This window comes from Nicotiana sylvestris, chromosome 5 (genome assembly GCF_000393655.2).
Source record: "Nicotiana sylvestris chromosome 5, ASM39365v2, whole genome shotgun sequence".
Classification (NCBI taxonomy): Eukaryota; Viridiplantae; Streptophyta; class Magnoliopsida; order Solanales; family Solanaceae; genus Nicotiana; species Nicotiana sylvestris.
Window position 1 is genome coordinate 45,017,623 of NC_091061.1, and position 21,234 is coordinate 45,038,856.

General features: G+C 40.1%; 1 protein-coding gene across 1 annotated transcript; it reads left to right on the forward strand.

Annotated features, from left to right (window-relative positions):
* The first annotated feature begins 10,103 nt into the window (after window positions 1-10,103).
* LOC138868582 (uncharacterized) lies at window positions 10,104-10,940 on the forward strand. Its single transcript, XM_070146140.1, has one exon. It carries the CDS (start codon window positions 10,104-10,106, stop codon window positions 10,938-10,940), a length of 837 nt encoding a protein of 278 aa, XP_070002241.1.
* The last annotated feature ends 10,294 nt before the right edge of the window (window positions 10,941-21,234 follow it).

Sequence of the window (21,234 nt, forward strand, 5' to 3'; positions counted from 1 at the left end):
CAAAGACAGAAATGACATTACATTTGGACAATACTTTAAAAAAAATGGTTTAAAAGACTCAACATGGACTTAAACTAAAACATGACTATTATATGAAAAGTTCCAACAACTATGACAACGCTTCACTCCACAATCTTTTGCTTTTAATCACTGGAACATCTGCTTACGGTGGGGCTTGACCCGGCTGACCTCCTAGTGTACGGTACATCCTCTCTAACTCCATTGCAAGATGACGGGCAAAAGTAGGTGCATGCTCTAGAAACCTCTCATAATCCATCCCTTGGCAGTTCACATAACTTTGAGAGGTGTAAACAGCCAAATCATGGATTTGTGCTCTGAAGTCCTGGAGATTCTGGTCTTGGTTTTGTAACTGCTGTTGGCGAGTGGTGGCTATATCTCTTATGTGGCCTTCGCGATCTAAAGCCGACTTCAATTGAGTCCGAAGTCTGGCCTGATCGAGTCTTGCCTGTGCTTTCTCCCTATCAATATCTGCGTGCTGATGTTCTCTATTGTACCTTCTCATTTCTTCCAACTGTGCATGGAGTTGAGCTTCTGAATATATCCAATGGTTCTTCTCTCTCTTGAATTGAGCCATTTCTTCTTCACATCTCATTACTTGGCGTTCCTTACTAGATTTGGCCTCCTCATTTAACTGTATGATTTTTTCCTTAGCTTTGTCTAACGCCTTTTCAGTCTTTGTCAAGATGGAGTCATAATCTTGCATTTTTTCCATCAGATTGGCAATGATTTTCTGATCTTTCCAACTTCTCACTGGCGCTTCAGAGGTTTTCTTCATCTGTTGAAACTGAGCGCGGAGAGTTTTATTCTCGCTAATCAGACTCTTCTTTTCACCTTCTGCTTCTTGTGCTTGTAAGTCTTTCTCCAAATTGAGGTTCCTCAGGCTTTCTTCTAAGGCATGAATAGTTGCTTTGTACCCCTTTTCCTTTTCACCCCAAGCCAACCGTTCTTGGATTTTGTCATCAAAGGCTTGAACATGCGGTCTTTTTATGGGCCTTCTAGGATCAGGTTCTGGTGCATCATCCACATGGGATCTTTTCTCAAACCACCTAGCATAACCCGAATTTATCTCACCTTTCGCAGGATCTGGAACTTGGGTATCATCTTTCAAGTATCGACAACCATTCCAAATCCGCTGGATTAAAGCCTCAGGGAGAGTGGCTTCGGGGTGTAGCTCAATCACTTGCACACTCAAATCTTCATCATCAGGCACCACTTGGTATCTCCCTAGCTGTCTTAGAACTCTTTGAGGCGCATACGACTGGACACTTCTTAAACCCAACAGCAACAAATAACTCTTTAAGGTTGACATGTGTATCACCTCTCTTACCGGGAGCCATCCCAAAGTCCACTCAATTTGACTTGCCATTAAAGATCTTAAATGAGATATCCAGGCTTCCACCCCTTCTGGAGATTTATAATCTTTTATTCTTTCTTCATAACTCTCAATAAAATTGTCCTTGCTCGGACCATACTGCATGAACTTGGGGTGATGTCAGAGATGTTCAGTCAACCACATTTGCAACAAAATATTGCACCCTTCGAAGAATTTTGGCCCGGATTTACACAAAGTCAACGCCCGATAAATGTCTGAGAGAATGATCGGGGCAAGAGTGTGATGTTCTTTGGTAGTGAGGACTTGTACGACTCTGGATATGCGAATATCAATCGTCCGCTCTTTGTTTGGGAAGACCATGATTCCCAGAAAAGCCACCATGAAAGCGAAGCGACGGTGAATCTGCCAGGTGTCCTTGTTTTGTTTGTTAGTAAGGCCTTTTTCATGAATTTCAAATCTATCCGGCTTTCCGAACCTTGAATATAGGAAGTTGAAAGAACAACACCCTTTGACAACGTTGCTTTTTCTGATTCGATTACTGATATTCAGAAGACCAAAGAATCGGTGTACTGAGGGAGCCTTTGGGAATATAAGATTCTAGTTTCTCAAATCTCTGTCAAAACCGGAATATCCAGCTATTTCTTCTAATGTGGGAGTAAGCTCAAAATCAGAGAAGCGAAAGACATTGTGAACAGGGTCCCAAAAAGTCACTAGTGCCGTAATCAAATCATCGCGTGGTTTAACTTTCATAATATCTGTGAGAGCTCCCAAATACTTAATGACCCATTTCTGACCATCTCCTCCTAATTCATACCACCACATCTGAAGCCGAAATAGAAACTCATCTACATCTGTGAACAGTGGGTTTTGGATGGTGCTCATTTTGTACCTGCGAGTGATTTTAATTTTAAAAACAAAAATCAAGACTCATTTTGAAAAAAAAAGTTCATAAAAAAAACACTTCGATGAAGAAGATTTAAAGACTGTGTTTGCTAACCGGCAATTTTTTTTTTTTTATTTATTTATATATATATATTTTTTAAAAATGACCAAAGACGGCTGTTCTTGCAAAAACAGCCTTCCGGCGCCCTTTTGGGGACATTCGGCATATTTTGGACAAGAATGACATCGCCTTACTTATGACAACACAACGACATTTATGTACCCACACTTTTATTTATTTATTATCTATTTCTTTTTTTTTAAATAGCTGGGCCCGATATGGGTTGCCTACGTATCTCACATCCAGCGAGAATCAAACTTACGTAGTTCGTAATAATAAAACTATTTTTAAAATAAACACAAAATTTCCTTCTTTTGTTTTTTAAAAATTTCCTTCTTTTGTTTTTTCAAAATTTCGAAAGAATTTCAAAATATTTTGGAAATTGTTTTTTTTTCCCGAAAAACAGCCAATTTTCTTTCTCGGTCCTCACCTTGATTTTCCTTTTCTAACTTTTCCTATAAGCTGGTCAACATGCAAATCCGAAACAAATGAATGCACAAGTAAGATGCATCAGGATGGTCTTTTCATTTCAGGGTACACCTGCCCTAGACAGACCCAACCCATGTGTTGAGTCTCCGAAGTCAAATGCACATGATGCAAACAAACGTTCCTACTAGGGATCCGGCATGAAGCTGAGTTATTCTAAGTGTAAAACCTGGGGTATACTGTTCTAGACTTGGCTTTCCCAAGCGGACAGCTCGAGCCAAAGTGTGGGTAACGTACCGGGAGCACGAAAGTCTACCCGGCCTAGTTACTTGGACCAACTTCGTTCTATTTGGTATGACCTTTAACAGAAAGGTGGGCCACGCGCACGTGTGCACCATAAATTCAGAAGACTCAGAAAGAAGAAGGGTTTCGTAACAGTTTATATATACAGTTCAGATAATATCAAAGTGGTAAAAAGCAATATTTCGCACATTAAGCACAAACATGAAAAAATAATAAAGCCAAATATAACAGTTACTGTATGCTCGAATTCTTGAACCCTGAACCAGAAATTCTGGGTTCTTGTCCCCATCAGAGTCGCCAGAGCTGTCACACCTCCTTTTTACACACCTGAAAAATGAAGTTTCAGTTCCTCAAAGCATTCAACAATTACACAGACAAAATCGACACCGCAACCATGACAGGAACTCAAACGGACAGGAGCTCGGACCTCGTCGGAATTTTTTTTAAGAAAAAACAGTCAGATCTGATTTTGTAGAACAAAGTCACTAAAATAACTGAAAAATGAGAGGAGAACAGTAGAGAGAGACAAAAATGCGATTTCATCGGCGTTAATCGAGGTCGCCGGAATTTCTCGAACTAACTGAAGTCCCACGAATTCCTGTTCTCTCTTTTGTTGTATGTGTGTATCTGTTTCCAACAGTGAGGACGAAGAAGACGAAATAGTGGTCGTCTGGGGTGGGGTTCATGACCTTGTATTTTTCAATGGCTGCCCGTGTATATCCAGTGTATATCGAGAGTATCGCTAGTGTATATAGAATGTATAGTGACTGTATATCGAGTGTATACCCCCTGTCTCTTTTAAGAAGAAGCCATCCCTTTTTTTTCGTCTGTGTTTTGAACCTCTCCTCTCGTTTCTTCTTACTTGAATTTTTTTCTCTCTTTTTCTTCTTTTTATTTGTGAAGTGTATTATATAGATGTGTATGTGTGTTTTTGTGTAAGATCGTGTGTGTGCGCATGATGTGAGACGTGAGGGAGTGATCACTAACATGAGGAAGTGGGGAAGTCACTAATATGAGAAAGTGGAAAAGTCACTAATATGAGGAAGTGGGAAAGTCACTAACATGAGGAAGTGGAAAAATGGGAGTTAAGAGGAGAAATCGTGGGGCGGTTGAGGAGATCATGGGTAAAAGGGATATTATTTTGTATCTTTCTTAATTTACGGATTCTTGTTCTTCCGTTAGTTTATTATTTATTTTATTTTAACTTTTCTTGGCACCTTTTTTTTTTCTAAAGTAAAACATATTAAAAGTAAGATAATTTTTTTTAAAAATATTAAGATTAGACCTAAAAGAAATATTTACACTAAACTAGTATAAAATTTGAGTGCGGTCAAAAATTAGGTGTTCACACACGTGGTATTAGCGCACCGGTCATCATATCCATATCTACCCTTTCCAGCCCCGTTAAGGTAATTAAAGCGAGGGTTGGTCTAGGCTCTTATTGCATGTTGTTACCGTCCCTTCCTATCAGTCCCGGAGGAATTTAGGACTACTATTCCTATAAGGAGGGGGTTCTAGGCAAACCCTCAGGTTTAAAGGCAAAATACTAAGGCGACATACAAAAACATATAAGACTACAATTATGGGGGGGGAACATATAAGCAAGTAGAAGACTCAGTTATACCTCCACAAAGAATGCACATAGATAGCATGACTTATACACAGTTAAGGTCTAAATTTAAAGTCCTAAGCAGGGTGTTTAAGTTAGAACTAGATTTATTATATAACTCAGAAAAGAAGTCCGAATCAGGCCTACCTGCTAGTTGTAGCAGTTAATAATTAAACAAAGGCAGTTCCAGTTTTATTTAGGTTATTACCTAGGGCTTGCCTAGGCGTAAAACAATGCAGTAGTTGTTCCAAATCATTAAGACAGTTTTTATTAGCTAAAACATGTTGTTCTAGGTGTTCAGCACAAAGAATTATTGCCAGTTGATTGTAAAAACTGAGTAAAATTATTTTATTCCTTTTTGTGCATTCATAGTTAGCCTAAGCGTGCTTAAGCGAATATAAATGAAATCCTAAAGACATGGTATCTAATGTACAGAGATGTAGAATGATGCAGAATCCTAAGCAGGATTTCTATATGCACAAATATTACAACGTTTAAACATGATTTCCAAAATATGCAGAAATGATATGTTTGTTAGTGTTGTTTAGCCTAAAACCGGATCTCTAAGTGTGCATGGCAGCAGGAACATAATCGCAGAAACTCCAGTTATTAACATAATTAATGCAGGATTTAATAAGTGATATGATAATGAAATGGACATGCTGAAAACAGTAAGCGTAAATCCTAGGGAACATGATCTCTAATGCATGAAATGAGTCCTAAGCATGGTTTCTATTGTGCAAGTAGGAAGATAAACCTAATAACATATTTTCTACCCCTTTTATAGCTAAAACATGCATAGTCACCCATTTCCTTTTCACTATCAATCCCCAGAGTTGTTTACAAATTATTACAGACCATGTGATTGAATTACATAAGAAAAATGCACAAAATAAGAAGTTACAACCATAAGAAGCCTGATCCTGACTTCCTCTATGAGTTATGTAATAAACCACTTCAATGCCAATATTGTTCCAAAGCCTTTTTCATATTTGGGTGTGTCAGAGTTCCTTAAGGACCTCAAGGGATCTCGGACAGTGCTCACACCCAGATTGCATAACCAAGAGAGTTAGTGCAGTGGAAGGGCCAACTCTTATGTGTCCAGGTTCAGAGGGAGCTCAAGGGTCCCAAAGCAAGGCTCACACAAGAGGGGCAGAACCTAATGATCTAAGAGTGCATGTGAGAGTGCTGGACATAGACTCAAAGGAGTTGAGTTGGAAAATAGTTTTAGAAACAACATGTTTGAAGTGAGTTTGAAAATAGCAGAAGAATTTCCTAATAAAATAGTGTTTGAAAAGGGAAAGGGGGTAGGAGCAACAACAACACACACAGAACTAGTTACAAACAGGGGAGTAGGGGTTGGGGACATAGAGGACCCAAATCAGAAACACACAATTAGTCATGAATTAGGTACATTATAGACATGCTGGTTGAAGGACATAAACAGGAACAAGTAAATATGTTGATCACATTTGAACAGGGAAGGGCAAAATTTTAAGCATGCTGAGTAAAGCAATAAACAAACAGTACAACTCAACAACACGAGCCATTAAGTTAGTGCAGAAAGAGACAATGATTGAAAACAAGGGAACACATAGGTGTTGAGTTTCTGAATTTTAATTAAGAACATACCAGTTGAAGAAGCAAAGTGCAGAAAAGTAAAGCAATCAGAGTTCCAAAGTCTAGCCTTGGCTTTCAGCCAGCTAGACAAGGCAGTAACACAAGTAGTAGAGAAAGAAAGAGAGTTTGAATGTGTAAGTGTATGTTTTTGAACTCAGTTGTTCGTGTCTTGTTAATGAAAGTATTAGGGTATTTATAGCCTTTAAAACGAGTAGAAATATAAGGTAACTAGTAAAGGTTTGACACAAATATGGAGGTAATCACAGTTAGAATCAATTAATACAAGTATTCCCTTTAATCAAGGAATTACTGCTCAAACGGATACTAACAAGGGTAATTAAGGAAAGAAAATCAATTTGAGAAAGATTGATTTCTGACCATATAGGGGATAGTAAAAGTATAGAGTAAATAATTAAGTATATGTACAAAATATACTTAATTTTGGGAAAGGATTCAGCAGGGGTAAAACATCACAACAAAGGAAGGGAATCAATCAATTTAAATAAAACGAGTGAAACCAGGGGTTTATAAGAAAATATTTGCAATCAGTCGTAACTTGAGGAAATCAAGATCAATCAAGAAAGAGTCATGATTCTGCACTTCGCCATATAAATAGAGAAGAATGAACATGGAAGGCCAACCGTATTGACAAAAGAAACAACTAGATGTACACGAACATACAACAGTAATGGGAGTAGGCTAGGGCTTAGTAGTAAAAGAACCTACTCGAAGCATAGTAGTCAACAAAGTCACGTAGTCACATAGAACCAAAAATGAAGGAAACAGTCAAACACATAGCAACAGGTAAAGGAGATCTTTTAAAAACTCTCAGTAACAAGTGAGGAAAAATTCAAGAAACTAGGGTTTTAACAGATCTGAGTTAAAAGGGTAAGAACTTAGAATCAGTCAAGTTAAACAAAGAAAAGGTTTAAACACAAAGAACTCAGTCGAAACATGTATACAAAATAAAAGACGGTTTCAGAACCTTGGATAAAACCAAAGATATTTAGGGTTTTCAACATGGTGAGTCAGGTAGAAGAAAAGCATAAACAAATCGTTTGAACATAGTAAAATCATAAAACAACACTGAAAATCGGAGAAAAGATCTTTTAAAAGAGGTTAAGAAATAGATCTAAGACCGATCTGAAAGAAAATCGGAAAGCTTTTAAAGTTAGGGTTTCGGAGAACCTAGAAAAATAAGAAAAACTTCGAAAAGTTACCGATCTAGCCTGAAAGCCATGGATCCGACTTGAACGGCCATGGATGGCCGGAGAAAGGCCATGGATAGAAGTTTGCAAGGTCTGGACTAGATCTCTTTGATATCTTTCCATGAAATCATGAAAATAGGCAATCAGGAGACATAAGAGACCGGTATACATCTCAAACGGCCGTGGGAGTCCATGGATTGAGTGAGGATTGAAGGGGTTTAGGGTGGATTTGGGTAGCAGCGGCTAGGGTTAGCCTTAGGTTTCAGAGAGGGTTTGAGAGGAGAGGGATTCAAGGGCCGCGAATTAGTAGAAATGAATTAGGTTAATGGGGTCATTTAGGTTTATTTTAGGCAGGTGGTATGGTGGCCGTTGATCTGAATGATCAACGGCCTAGATTAAATGGGGTAGGTAGGGATCCAGGTTTGGGTAGGGTTAAAAAGGGTTAGGGTCGGGTTTAATTAGAAATTGGGCAGGGGAATTGGGTTTGATTTGAAAGTCAATTTGGGCTAAAATTTAAATAGCCACATTTTTCCTTTTTAATTTATAAAAAATAGTAAATAGTTTCTGAAAACTAAATTAAAAGGTCTAAAATGATTTATAACACATAATTAACAATGTAAAAATACATGACCCAATTTTATGAATATAAAACCTAATTAAACCTTAAAAAGGTCTAATATTACAATTATATGCAATTTAGCTTTAAAAATACTAAATAAAATTGTAAAAATATGTAAAAATTACCTTAGCCATATATTGGCATAAATATTAAAATCCAATAGATGAATTATCAAAATAATAATTTTGAAAATAATTATTGTGATTTTATTGATAAAAAGGGAGAAAATAAATCAATTTAAACCTTTAAAATTTATGAAAAAATAATAAAATACTTGGACATGCTTATATATGCATACATATGCTATTTTGAAGTTATTTCGCATAATGAAAATATATAGGGAAAAATTGGGTTTCAACACCCAGGAACCACAGATGCAGAATATTGGGCGCACCTGCGTGACCGCAAGTGCGAGAGTTGTGGTCGCAGGTGCGACTAGGCTCGCAGAAGTGACCCCTTCTATTCGTAAATATGGAGACTATCCAGGTGAGGGAAATGCGCACCTGTGATGGCTTTTCCGCAGGTGTGAGACCATAAATGCGGCCAAGGCATCACAGGTGCGAAAGTCACAGGGTAGTGACATGTCATTTAATATAGACTTCAACCATTTTATCACATTTTCTTCCATTCTTCGGAGATTTGAGAGCTTTTAAGGAAGGAATTTCGACCTAGCTTTGTGAGGTAAGTAATTTCTACTTAATGTGAGTTTAATACATAGGTTATGGGTAGATTTCAACATGAAAATTTGGTAGAAATCATGGGTTTAGATGAAAAACCTCGGGTTTAATAAAAGTGAGATTTTACCGCGAAAATGATTATGGAACGTAGTGAAAATCATGTATTTATGTTCCTAAGGTTATGGGTTGTATGCTGCGGTTCATGGATTCTATGACTCAGGCTGGTTTATTTCCAGCAGACCCAGCCACATCTCAGGCGGGAGGGGGAGCACATACCCCTACTTATTAGGCTCCTGGGCATGCAACTGCAATATATCAGACTCCGGGTACACTACCTGTGGACGGAGCCCAGCCAGTTGCAGCGGCTGTACCTGAGCCTAGACCAGCTACGGTCGGTGAGCCGCAGAAGCTCTTGGACAGATGGACTAGGCTACACCCTCCTGTCTTCGGAGATGAGCGACATGAGGATCCCCAAGACTTCATTGAAAAGTGCAGGGATAGACTGCACAACATGAGGATATTAGAGTCGCATAGGGTGGATTTCACTACTTTCCAGTTGGAGGGCAGGGCCTGTAGATGGTGGCAGTCTTATCTTCTCGGCAGGCCAATGGGTTCTCCTCCCATAACTTGGGACCAGTTTACACGGCTTTTCTTGGATAGGTATATTCCATCCTCCCAGAGGGAAGAGTTGCTGTGTTAGTTTGAGCAGCTTGAGCAGGGTCAGATTTCAGTGATCGATTATGAGGTGAGATATTCTGAGTTGTCTCGCCATGCACTTATGATACTTCCTACGGATGCAGAGAGAGTGTGGAGGTTTGTTGCAGGATTGCACTCCAGTATTAGGGCTAATATGGCTCAAGAGGTTAAGATAGAGACTAATTATCAGCTAGTAGTGGACTTTGCTCGGAGGATTGAGGGCTACCTCCAGAGGGGTAGAGAGCAGATGCAGCAGGACAAGAGGACCCATTTCTCTAGAGAGTTTAGAGGTGTCCCGGCTAGGTGCAGAGGTTAGTTTGGGAGGCGTCAGCCTAGCAGGCCTACATATCCAGCACTACCACCTCCTCGGGGTGCTCCAGTGCGACCCTATTTCAGTGTCATGTCAGAGAGTTTATGCCACCCACCAGCCATCTGGGGTTCTTCCAGTGGGTATCCAGGCCATCAAGGTCAGACTTTGGGGCAACAGTCTATAGCACTAAGGGGTTGTTACGAGTGTGGGGATTCGGGTCACATGAAGAGATTTTTTCCCAGACTTTAGGGCAAGGCAGTAAGCAGGGTCATCAGCCCATGGTTACAGCACCAGCCTTTCGACCACCTAGAGGCAGAGGACAAACAAGTATAGGCCGTCATAGGGGTGGAGACCAGGCAGGGGGAAGGCGGCCAACTACTGCTCAATCAGGCGGAGGCCAGCCAGCGGGCGCTCCAGCTAAATTCTATGCTTTTCTTGCCAGACCAGATGCAGTGGCCTCAGATGCCGTAATCACATGTATTATTTCTGTCTGCGGTAGGGATGCATCGGTATTATTTGATCCAGGGTCTACCTATTCAAATGTATTGTCTCTGTTTGCTCATTTTATGGATATTCCTCGTGAGTCCTTGGGTACTCCTATTTATGTGTCCATTCCTGTGGGCGATTCTGTAGTTGTGGATCAGATCTATCGGTCCTGTGTGGTCACATTATATGGTTACGAGACTAGAGCAGACCTTTTCTTGCTTGATATGACCGACTTTGAGGTCATCCTGGGTATAGAATGGTTATCCCCATATCACGCCATCCTTGACTACCATGCCAAGACTATTACTTTAGCGATTCCCGAGTTACCGAGATTGGAATGGAAGGGTTCATTTGTTCGTACATCTAGTCGGGTCATCTCTTTTCTTAAGGCTCGACATATGGTCGAGAATGGTTGTTTGGCTTATCTAGCATATGTTTGGGATACTACCGCAGAGTCTCCGACGATTGATTCAGTGCCAGTAGTCCGGGAATTTGCCGATGTGTTTCCTTCTGACCTTCTAGGTATACCACCAGATCGTGACATTGATTTCTTTATTGACTTGGCTCCTGGTACCCAACCTATATCTGTCCCACCACACTGTATGGATTCGAAGGAGTTGAAGGAGTAGCTTGAGGAGTTGCTAGCAAAGGGGTTTGTCATACCAAGTGTATCACCTTGGGCTGCACCAGTATTATTTCTGTAGAAGAAAGATGGGACTATGCGGATGTGCATTGATTACCGCCAGTTGAACAAAGTTACCATCAAGAACAAGTACCCGTTGCCGCGTATCAATGATCTGTTTGACCAATTGTAGGGTGCTAGGGTGTTTTCTAAGATAGACTTGAGATCAGGGTATCACCAGTTGAAGATTCGGGACTCAGATATTCCGAAGACTACTTTTCGTGCTAGATATAGTCATTATGAGTTTCTAGTGATGTCTTTCAGCTTGACCAATGCCCCAGTGACATTTATGGATTTGATGAATAGGGTGTTCATGCATTATATTGATTTGTTCATTATTGTATTCATTGATGACATCTTTATCTACTCATGTAGCCTGGGGGAGCACGAGCAACATTTGAGAGTGGTGCTTCGTACCTTTAGGGAACATAAGCTATAAGCTAAATTCTCCAAATATGAGTTTTGGTTAGATTTTGCGGCATTCTTGGGGCATGTTGTATCAGGCGAGGGTATTAAGGTAGATCCCAAGAAGATTGAGGTAGTTCAGAGTTGGCCTCGTCCCACTTCGACGATGGAGATCAGGAGTTTCCTGGGGTTAGCAGGTTATTATCGCCGATTTGTAGAGGGCTTTTCATCCATTGCAGCACCTTTGACTAGATTGACCTGGAGGGGTGCTCCATTCCGTTGGTCCGATGATTGTGAGGCGACCTTTCAGAAACTCAAGACAACTTTGACTACAACATTGGTTCTATAGTTGCCTTCCAGTTCGGGGATGTATACGGTTTATTGCGATGCCTCACGTGCTGGCTTGGGTTGTGTACTGATGCAAGAGGGTGAGTTATTGCTTATGCGTCACGTCAGCTGAAGATCCATGAAAAGAATTACCCTGTCCATGACCTAGAGTTAGCCGCGATTGTTCATGCTCTTAAGATCTGGAGGCATTATCTTTATGAAGTGTCATGCGAGGTTTACACTGATCATCGTAGCTTGCAGCATTTGTTCAAACAAAGGATCTCAATTTGAGGCAGGCAGATGGCTTGAGTTACTAAAGGATTATGACATCACCATTCTTTATCACTCGAACAAGGCAAATGTAGTCGTGGATGCCCTGAGTAGAAATGTAGAGAGTATGGGTAGCTTGGCATTCATTTCAGTAGAGGAGAGGCCATTAGCTTTGAACATTCAGTCCTTGGCTAATAGACTTGTGAGGTTGGAAATTTTAGAGCCCAACCAAGTTCTTACATGTATTGTTTCTCAGTCTTCACTATTGGAGCATATCAAGGCTCGACAGTTTGATGATCCGCATTTGATGGTCCTTAGAGAGACAGTACTATGGGGTGGTGCCAAGGAGGTTTCTGTCGGTGAGGATGGTGTTTTGTGACTCCAGGGTTGTCTATGTGTTCCTAATGTCGATGGCTTGAGAGGGAGGATTCTAGAGGAGGCACACAGTTCTCGGTATTCCATTCATCCAGGTGCTAAGAAGATGTATCGTGACCCGAGGCAGCATTTTTTGTGGCGGCGGATGAAAAAAGACATAACTGAATATGTAGCTAGGTGCCTAAATTGCCAGCAGTTTAAGTATGAGCACCAGAGGCCAGGCGACCTACTCCAGCAGATGACTATATTGGAGTGGAAATGGGAGCGCATTACTATGGATTTTGTAGTTGGGTTGTCGCGGACCTTGAGGAAGTTTGATGTAGTTAGGGTCATTGTCGGTAGGTTGACCAAGTAGGCACACTTTATTCGAGTTGTGACTACATATACTTCAGAGACGTTGGCCCAGATTTATATTCAGGAGATAGTTCGGTTGCACGGTGTGCTTGTTTCCATCATATTAGATAGAAGCCCTAAGTTTACTTCACATTTCTAGAGAGTCGTACAGAGTGAGTTGGGGACCTGCATAGAGCTCAGTACAGCATTTCATCCGCAAACCGAAGGGCAGTCAGAGTGGACAGTTCAGATCCTTGAGGACATGCTCAGTGCATGTGTGATTGACTTTGGAGGGCAGTGGAATAGATTCTTACTTTTTGGCCGAGTTTGCTTACAACAACAGTGATCAGTCCAGCATCAAGATGGTTCCATTTGAGGCTTTATATGGTCGGCGATGTCGTTCTCCCATCGGATGGTTTGAGCTAGGCGGGGCTAAGTTATATGGTACCGATTTGGTAAAGGATGCCTTGGAAAAGGTGAAGTTGATTTAGGAGCGACTTCGCACAGTGTAGGCCAGATAGAAGAGTTACGCGGATCAGAAGGCGCGTGATGTATCATTTATGGTTGGCGAGAAGGTTCTCTTGAAAGTCTCGCCGATGAAGGGTATTATGAGATTCAGGAAGAAGGGCAAGCTGAGCCTAAGGTTTATAGGCCCATTTGAGGTGTTGAGGCGAGTTGGGGAGGTTGCTTATGAGCTTGCTCTACCTCCCAGCCTATCAGGAGTTCATCCGGTTTTTCACGTGTCTATGCTCCAAAGGTACCACGTCGACTTGTAACATGTGTTAGACTTCAAATCTATTCAGTTAGATGAGAGCCTGGGTAATGAAGAAGAGCCAGTTGCCACTGTTTCTAGACAGGATCGCCATTTGAGATCCAAGAGGATTTTTGCGGTAAAGGTTCAGTGGAGGGGGCAACCAATTGAGGAGGCAACCTGGGAGTCCGAGGAGGACATGCAAATCAGATATCCACACTTATTCAGCACTACAGGTATGCATCTAAAGCCGTTCGAGGACGAATGTTTGTTTAAGAGGTGGAGAATGTAACGATCCGACCAGTCATTTTGCTTTCTAAAACCCCGTTCCCCTAAATAAGACTCCCCGTACATGCTTTTACTGATTTATGACTTGCGGGAAGGGTTGGTTTGGTATTTGGAATTGGGGTTGAAATCAAAACACTTGGTTCCTTATGTTTGTCTTAAAAGGCTAAGTTTGTCTTTGGACAATATTTTAAGTAAACGACCTCGGAATCGGGATTCAATGATTCCAATAGGTTCATATGATGATTTCAGACTTGGGCGTACATTTAGATCGGGTTTTGGATAACTCGGGAGCATTTTGGCGCTGAATAGTGAAAGTTGGTTCTTGAAGGTTTTAGAAGTTCTTTAAATTTGGTTTGGAGTGGGTTTTGGTTATATTGAGGTCCAAATGAAATTCCGAGATAGGGAATAGTTCCATAATAACATTTAAGACCTGCACACAATATTTGGTGTCATTCCGAGTAGTTTAAGTACGTTTCGGTGCATTGGAAGTAAATTGAGGAACTTAAAGTTCATAAGTTTGATTCAATTGGTTTTGGGGTGTGATTCTTAATTCTAATGTTGTTTCGGGCATTCCGAGAGCTCGAGCGAGTCCGTTTTATGATTCCAGACTTGTGGGTATGTTCGGGTGAGGCCCCGAGGGCCCCGAGTGTCGATCGGACGAGGCATAGACCAAGTTGGGAGTTTGAAGCAACGGCTGAAGCTCCCCATATCTATCACAATCGCACCTGCGCTTAGCTAGCTGCAGATGCGTGCTCACAGGTGCGAGGAATGAGCCACAGGAGTGAGAAATCAAGGGCAACCCAAGAACCGCAAATGCAGAATATTAGGCTCGTAGAAGCGGCCCCTTCTGTCCGCAGATGCAAAGACTGGCCAGATGAGGGAAATGCGCACCTGCGATGGCTTTTCCGTAGATGCGAGACCGCAGATGAGGCCAAAGCACCGTAGGTGCGAAAGTCGCTGGGCAGTGAGGGGTCTTTTAATAGGGACTTAGGCCATTTTAAAAACATTTTCTTCCACTCTTGGGCGATTTGAGAGCTTTTAAGGAGGGGATTTAGACCTAGCTTTGTGAGGTAAGTAATTTATACTTAATGTGATTTTAATACATAGGTTATGGGTAGATTTCAACATGAAAATTTGGTAGAAATCATGAGTTTAGATGAAAAACCTAGGGTTTAATAAAAATGAAATTTTACCACGAAAATGATTATGGAACTTAATTAAAATCTTGTATTTATGTTCCTAAAGTTATGGGTAACAACTTTCTTCAAAAATTTTCAAAATCCGGGCATGTGGGCCGGGGGAGGGGGGTAAATTTTAGGAATCTTGCATTTTGGGTTGGGTAATAACTTTAATAGTGGGGATATGGACTTTTGAGCGTAGATTGATTAATTTATGTAATGTTTGACTAGTTTCGAATAGTTGGCACCAAATTTGGAGGTTTGAGCACCTCTTGAACCGAAAAGTAGGCTTTGAGATGAGGTAAGTCTCTTTTCTAACCTTGTATGAGGGAATTTACCCAATATGCGAACTTAATTAATATGTGTTGTGATTTATGGGGGCTGCGTACGCACGAAGTGATGAGAGTCCATACATAGCTACTATACCTGTTTATGTCTGGGTAGTTTTAGATTTACACCATGCTTTGTGGAATCCATTATTTGATTATATTTGTTAATTATATCAAATGGAACTAAGTTAGGGATTTTTAAGAATTTAAAAGCTTCAAGTTGAATTGTCCTTATTTTTAAAAGAATCAAGAAAGGGTATGTTTTATTGATAAATTTATATTTGACCACGTCATAAGTATATTCCGCGAGGGGGTAATTCTTTCCACTACTCTCATTGGAGTGGGTTATTCGCCTAGGCAGTTTAATAGATGCATATATGGTTCGTTCCGTTCGACCCTCGGCGAGCACTTCCTACTAAAAAGCGACAAGTGACGATGCAAAGCGATGCGGAAGAAGTGAGCGCTTCTCTGTTTTAAAGGACCACCCACCTATTTAATTAAAAAAGATGTTCTTTTTTAAAAACATATCGACCAACAACATAATAGAGAAAGAAAAAGGTGATTAGGGTTCAAGTTTTCTATCAACCAGCAGCAACAGAGAAACATATCGACCAGGTATGTGATTTCTTCTTACTCCTTCTCCTCCTCCTCCTCCTCCTCCTCCTCCTCATTCTTCTTCTTCTTCTTCTTCTTCTTCTTCTTCTTCTTCTTCTTCTTCTTCTTCTTCTTCTTCTTCTTCTCTTTCTTTCACTATTTTAGCGTCCAACTAGCAGCGAAATGCTGGCGATTTTTTTCCCTTCTCATTCTTCTCCTCTTGTTCTTCTTCTTCTTCTTCTTCTTCTTCTTCTTCTTCTTGCACTGTTGTATAAGAATAGGATGCTCATTTTGTGCTTAAATTGTTGCTACTCTTTAGTTTTTACATTGAAGTATTGAACATTTGCTTACAATTACATGTATTGTCTATGCAGTATTTATTTTAAAATTTTGCTTCACTTTACAAAAGCGAGCGCTTCGATTCTCGCTTCTCGCTTTAAGCGAAAAGGGGCTTGTTGCTTTTCCTCTCTTCATGCTCTTCACAACACTGAACCTTCATTAAACTATTCTGGTGGTTGGACTTTAGTGCATGTTTGTTTGTGAATTCTTTATGAAGGGGTGGACCCCAAATTGTACCTTTTGTGAATTCTTTTGTACGTGTTGTTGTATTTCATTATTCATGAGACCTTTTGTCTCACATGTCATTTTCTGCCTATATTTACTCCTTTTTTTACTTTCAACTTATATTGGTTCTTTTATTGTTTGCTAATCATTCTTATTTGCTATAGTTGCTAGATTATTGGAGATGGTCATATATAATGACCCGGCCGATTATTTTGAGAGTTAGAACCCTGATCCCCTATTAAATACTTTTCCCATATCTATTTTTTCTATTATGGCCTGCCAAGAGGTTTCGTTTTGGGGTTTGAAGTGTTTGGGACACTTAGTCCCTAAATGGAGGTTTAAGCTTGAGGATTTGGACCGTAGTTGGAACTATATGAAGACAACTCCGGAATAGAGTTCCGTCGATTATGTTAGCTCCGTTGGGTAATTTTGGGATTAGGAGCATGTCCGGATTATGTTTTGGAGGTCTGTAGCTCATTTAGGCTTGGTATGTGGAAAGTCGAATTTTTGGAGATTTGGACTGGTAGTGAAATTTTTGATATCGGGGTCGGATTCCGATTCCGAAAATTAGAGTAGGTCCATAGTGTTGAATATGACTTGTGTGAAAAATTTAGGGTCAATCATATGTGGTTTGGTTGGTTTCAGCATCGGTTGTCGAATTTGGAAGTTTCAAGTTCTTTAAGTTTGATTTGGAGGGCGATTCATGATTTTACCATTGTTTGATATGGTTTGAGGGCTCGACTAAGTTCTTCTAGTGTTTTTAGATTGGTTGGTATGTTTGGTTGGGGTCCCCGATGCTTCGGGTGAGTTTCAGGTACTTGACGGATCAAAGATTGAAATTTGTGTTGTTGCTGAAGTGATAAGGTTTCTGGTGTTTTTGCACCTGCGGTGGGGATACCGCATGTGCGGGATCGCACGTGCGGAGTGGAAGGCATACACGCGAAGTTTGGAGACTTGTCCAGGGATTGCAGGTGAGAGGGTAGTACCGCATCTGCGATGCCCGCAAATCCTAAGGAATTGCAGATGCAGCGTAGGACTGCATAAGCGGACAGTTTCCATAGGAACGCACACGCAGGTGTGGCTCTATTTTCGCAGATCCAAACCCAGCCTTCATATGTGACTTTCGCACCTGCGATATTTTTCCGCAGGTGTGGTACCGCAGGCGAGGTTGTGGGATCGCAGAAGCGAGTTCGCTGGGCAGAAAAGAGAGAGTTTCGAGGATTAGAATTCGTTCTTCATTTTTGGACATAAGAGCTCGGAAATTGGTGATTCTTCGAAGGATTTCAGAGAGAGCTTTGGGGTAACGATTCCTAACTTGATTTTGGTTGTATTTTATTAAACCAAAGTTGTTTTCTTCATTAAATTAAGGAATTTGGGTGAGAAGTTGGGGAAAAGGGGGAAATGTTCCTCAACCGAATTTTTGAGTTTTGATTTGGATTTAGACATCGGATTTGGATAATTTTGGTACAAGTGAACTCGTGAGCAAATGGGTGTTCATAATCTGTGACTTGCATTCAGGTTATCATTAGTTGAAGATTCGGAGACAGATATCTCAAAGAAATCTTTTAGGACTCGGTATGGTCATTACGAGTTCCTTGTCATGTCATTTGGGCTGACCAACGCCCCAACAACATTTATGCATTTGATGCACAGTGTATTTCATTCTTATCTTGACTCCTTCATTATTGTCTTTATTGACGACATTCTGGTGGACTCCCGAAGTCGGGAAGATCATGAGCAGCACCTGAGGACTGTGCTTCAGACCTTGAGAGAGAAGAAGTTATATACAAAGTTCTCAAAATGTGGGTTCTCGAGTGAAGGGATCAAAGTGGATCCGAAAAAAGTGGAAGCGGTGCAGAGTTGGCCCAGACCATCCTCATCTACAGTAATCCGAAGTTTCCTTGGTTTGGCAGGGTATCACCGTGGATTTATTGAGGAATTTTCATCTATTGCAGCGCCTATGACCAGGCTCACCTAGAAGGGTGCTCCGTTCAGGTGGACGAAGGAGTATGAGGAGAGCTTTCAAAAGCTCAAGACAACTTTGACTGCAACCCCAATATTGGTATTGCCTTCAGGTTGAGGGTCATATATAGTTTATTGTAATGCGTCATGAGTTGGCCTTGGCGCGGTGCTGATACAGAACTATCCTGTCCACGACCTTGAGTTAGCTGCTATTGTTCATGCCTTGAAGATTTGGTGGCATTATTTGTATGGTGTCCCTTGTGAGATCTATACTGATCACCGGTGTTTGTAGCATCTGTTCAAGTAGGAGGATCTTAAATTGCGTCAGAGGAGGTGGTTAAAGCAGCTTAAGGATTATGATATCACCATTTTGTTCCCCAAATTCCGTCACTACTCGACCGAGGTTAGGCTTGACACTTACTGTGTACCGTTGTGGTGTACTCATGCCCTTCCTTGCATATGTTTTTCAAGTGCAGATCAGGTACCGCTTATCAGTCGCATTACTAGTGAGGTGAGACAACTGTAGAGACTTCAAGGTATATATCTGTCGCATCTGCAAACCTCAGAGTCCTTATCTACTCCTCCCCATGTCAAACACTTCTTGTATTTTTTTCTTCTTTTGTTAGACTCTATAGTATAGACGTATTGTTTCTTTCTGTAGCTTGTGACTTATGATATTCCGGGTTCTGGGAGAGTCTATGTACATATCGAGAGTGATTATTGTATATGTCGAGCGACATCTCAAATTTCTTATTTAAAGTTACCTATTAGTTGTTAGCTTTATGTTTTCATTTCATTTCCGCAAAATATTAGATATACCTAGTCATAAAGACTAGGTGCCGTCACGATGGTTCATAGAGGGAGAACTTGGATAGTGACATCATAGTTAATTTAAAATTCAATTATGATGGTGAATGGGTTACACTTTCTGAAGCTGTGTACACAAAGAATTAATTGCACACTTGGTTAGGAGTATGATTCAGACTTGCTTTCTCATATAGATATAGTCAATGAATTCACTGGTGAGCTAGGGTTTGTAGGGGTTCAACAACTTATAGTTGTTGGACCTTCTGGTAAATTGTATGAGGTTGAAGGGGAACTGGGGATTAGAGAGTTGATATCTTTGCTTTCTGATGAATATAATATAGTGAACCTATATGTTGTGGATGAATGTGATCCCCCTATTGATTGTATTCCTAGTATTATACATTATTGTGAATCATATCCTTGTTTAGATGAGGATGATACTAACTATAGCTTAAGTGAATTAGGATCTGACTCTACTTCTGATTCTGAAGAATTAAATTCACTCAAAACACAAAGTTGAGGAAGAGTGATACAAGGAGGGTTAGGTATAGATGCATTATAGGTGGTCCCTTTGTTTGTTTAATATCCGAAGATAGTAATGCATGGGTTACAGTAAAAATATTAAAGACAGAACATAATTGTGGCTCTACATATGATAATAGTACTGTTGATTTCAATACCATTACGTATTACTTTAAGGGAAAACTACAAGATAATCCTAAGTATAAGGTAATGGAGATGTTTCTTGATTTGAAAAGGATTTTTGAGTTAAATATTAGTCATTGAAAGTGTAAGAGGGAAACCAAATGATACTGGAGACCTTAGATGTGAGTTTTTTAGATGAGAACAACGAACTTGATGTTTATGCCATTGAATGACGGGAGAGTAATCCAGGAAGTGATGTAGTGATTAACATTTTAAAAAATACGCTTGAAAATAGAAAAAGAAGATTCTTGAGGATGTATGTTTGTTTCTAAGCTATGAAGATGGGTTTCAATTTTGGGCTAAGACCATTTATTGGTGTAGATGACACCTTTTTAAAAGGGAAAGCCAAGGATCAATTGCTAGTTATTGTTGGACAGGATGCATAAAATCATTTTTATCCTTTGGCATGGACAGTTGTTGATAAGGAGACAAAGTATTCTTGGAACTGGTTCCTACAGTTGCTTCAGGGATCTCTAGACTTTAAGGAAGGAGAAGTAATTACCTTCATGTCAGACATGCAAAAGGTAATGTTTTTGAATTTTTTTTCTATTTCTATTGTTGTCCAGTTTTCTGTTATCATCTATTTCTGTCCATCTAATTTTGTTCTATTTCAATTGATGTCCAGTTGTCAGTCATCTACTACTGTCCATCTGATTTTTTTCTACTTCTATTGCTGTCCAGTTTTTTATCATGTATTGCTATCCAATTTTCTATTTCTGTCTATACATATTGTTGTCCGATTTTTATTTCTGTCAATTTCTAACTGCTTTATGTTTTGAAAATTTGTTATATGGATTAATTGATGCAATTAAAACCGTTGGCATAAGTACATCATAGGTTTAGTGTTAGACATATCGAGCTAACTGGTGAAAGACATACAATATTGGGGAAAACAAAAAACTGCTTTGGTGGTGTTCATGGTGCACGTATGCAGAAGTCTTCAAAGACCAACTAAGCAATCTAGGAGAGTTTAACAAGGATGCAACAGAGAGTTTATTGAAGTAGCCACCACAGTCTTGGTGCAAAGCTTATTTGGATAAAGTTTGCAAGAATCAGTCGGTTGATAAGAATCTAACTGAATCCTTCAATTCATGGATTTTGGAAGCAAGAAAAAATCCAATCATTAAGAAGTTGGAAGACATTAGACACAAAGTTATGAACATGATGACAAAACATAAAGCTGAAGTTAGGACATTGAGCGATGAGTTCAGTCCAAATAGCCTAAAACTCTACAATAAATTCATGGGGATTGCTCGAGTTTGTAAAGTTAGTTCCAATGAAGTAGGAGGATATAAAGTTAATGAAGGGTCTGATAAGTATTGTGTCAACTTAAGCATGAAGAAGTGCACCTGC

Excerpts from the sequence above, each read along its gene's own strand:
- LOC138868582 (XM_070146140.1), top strand. The coding sequence starts at position 10,104 with ATGGTTACAGCACCAGCCTTTCGACCACCTAGAGGCAGAGGACAAACA.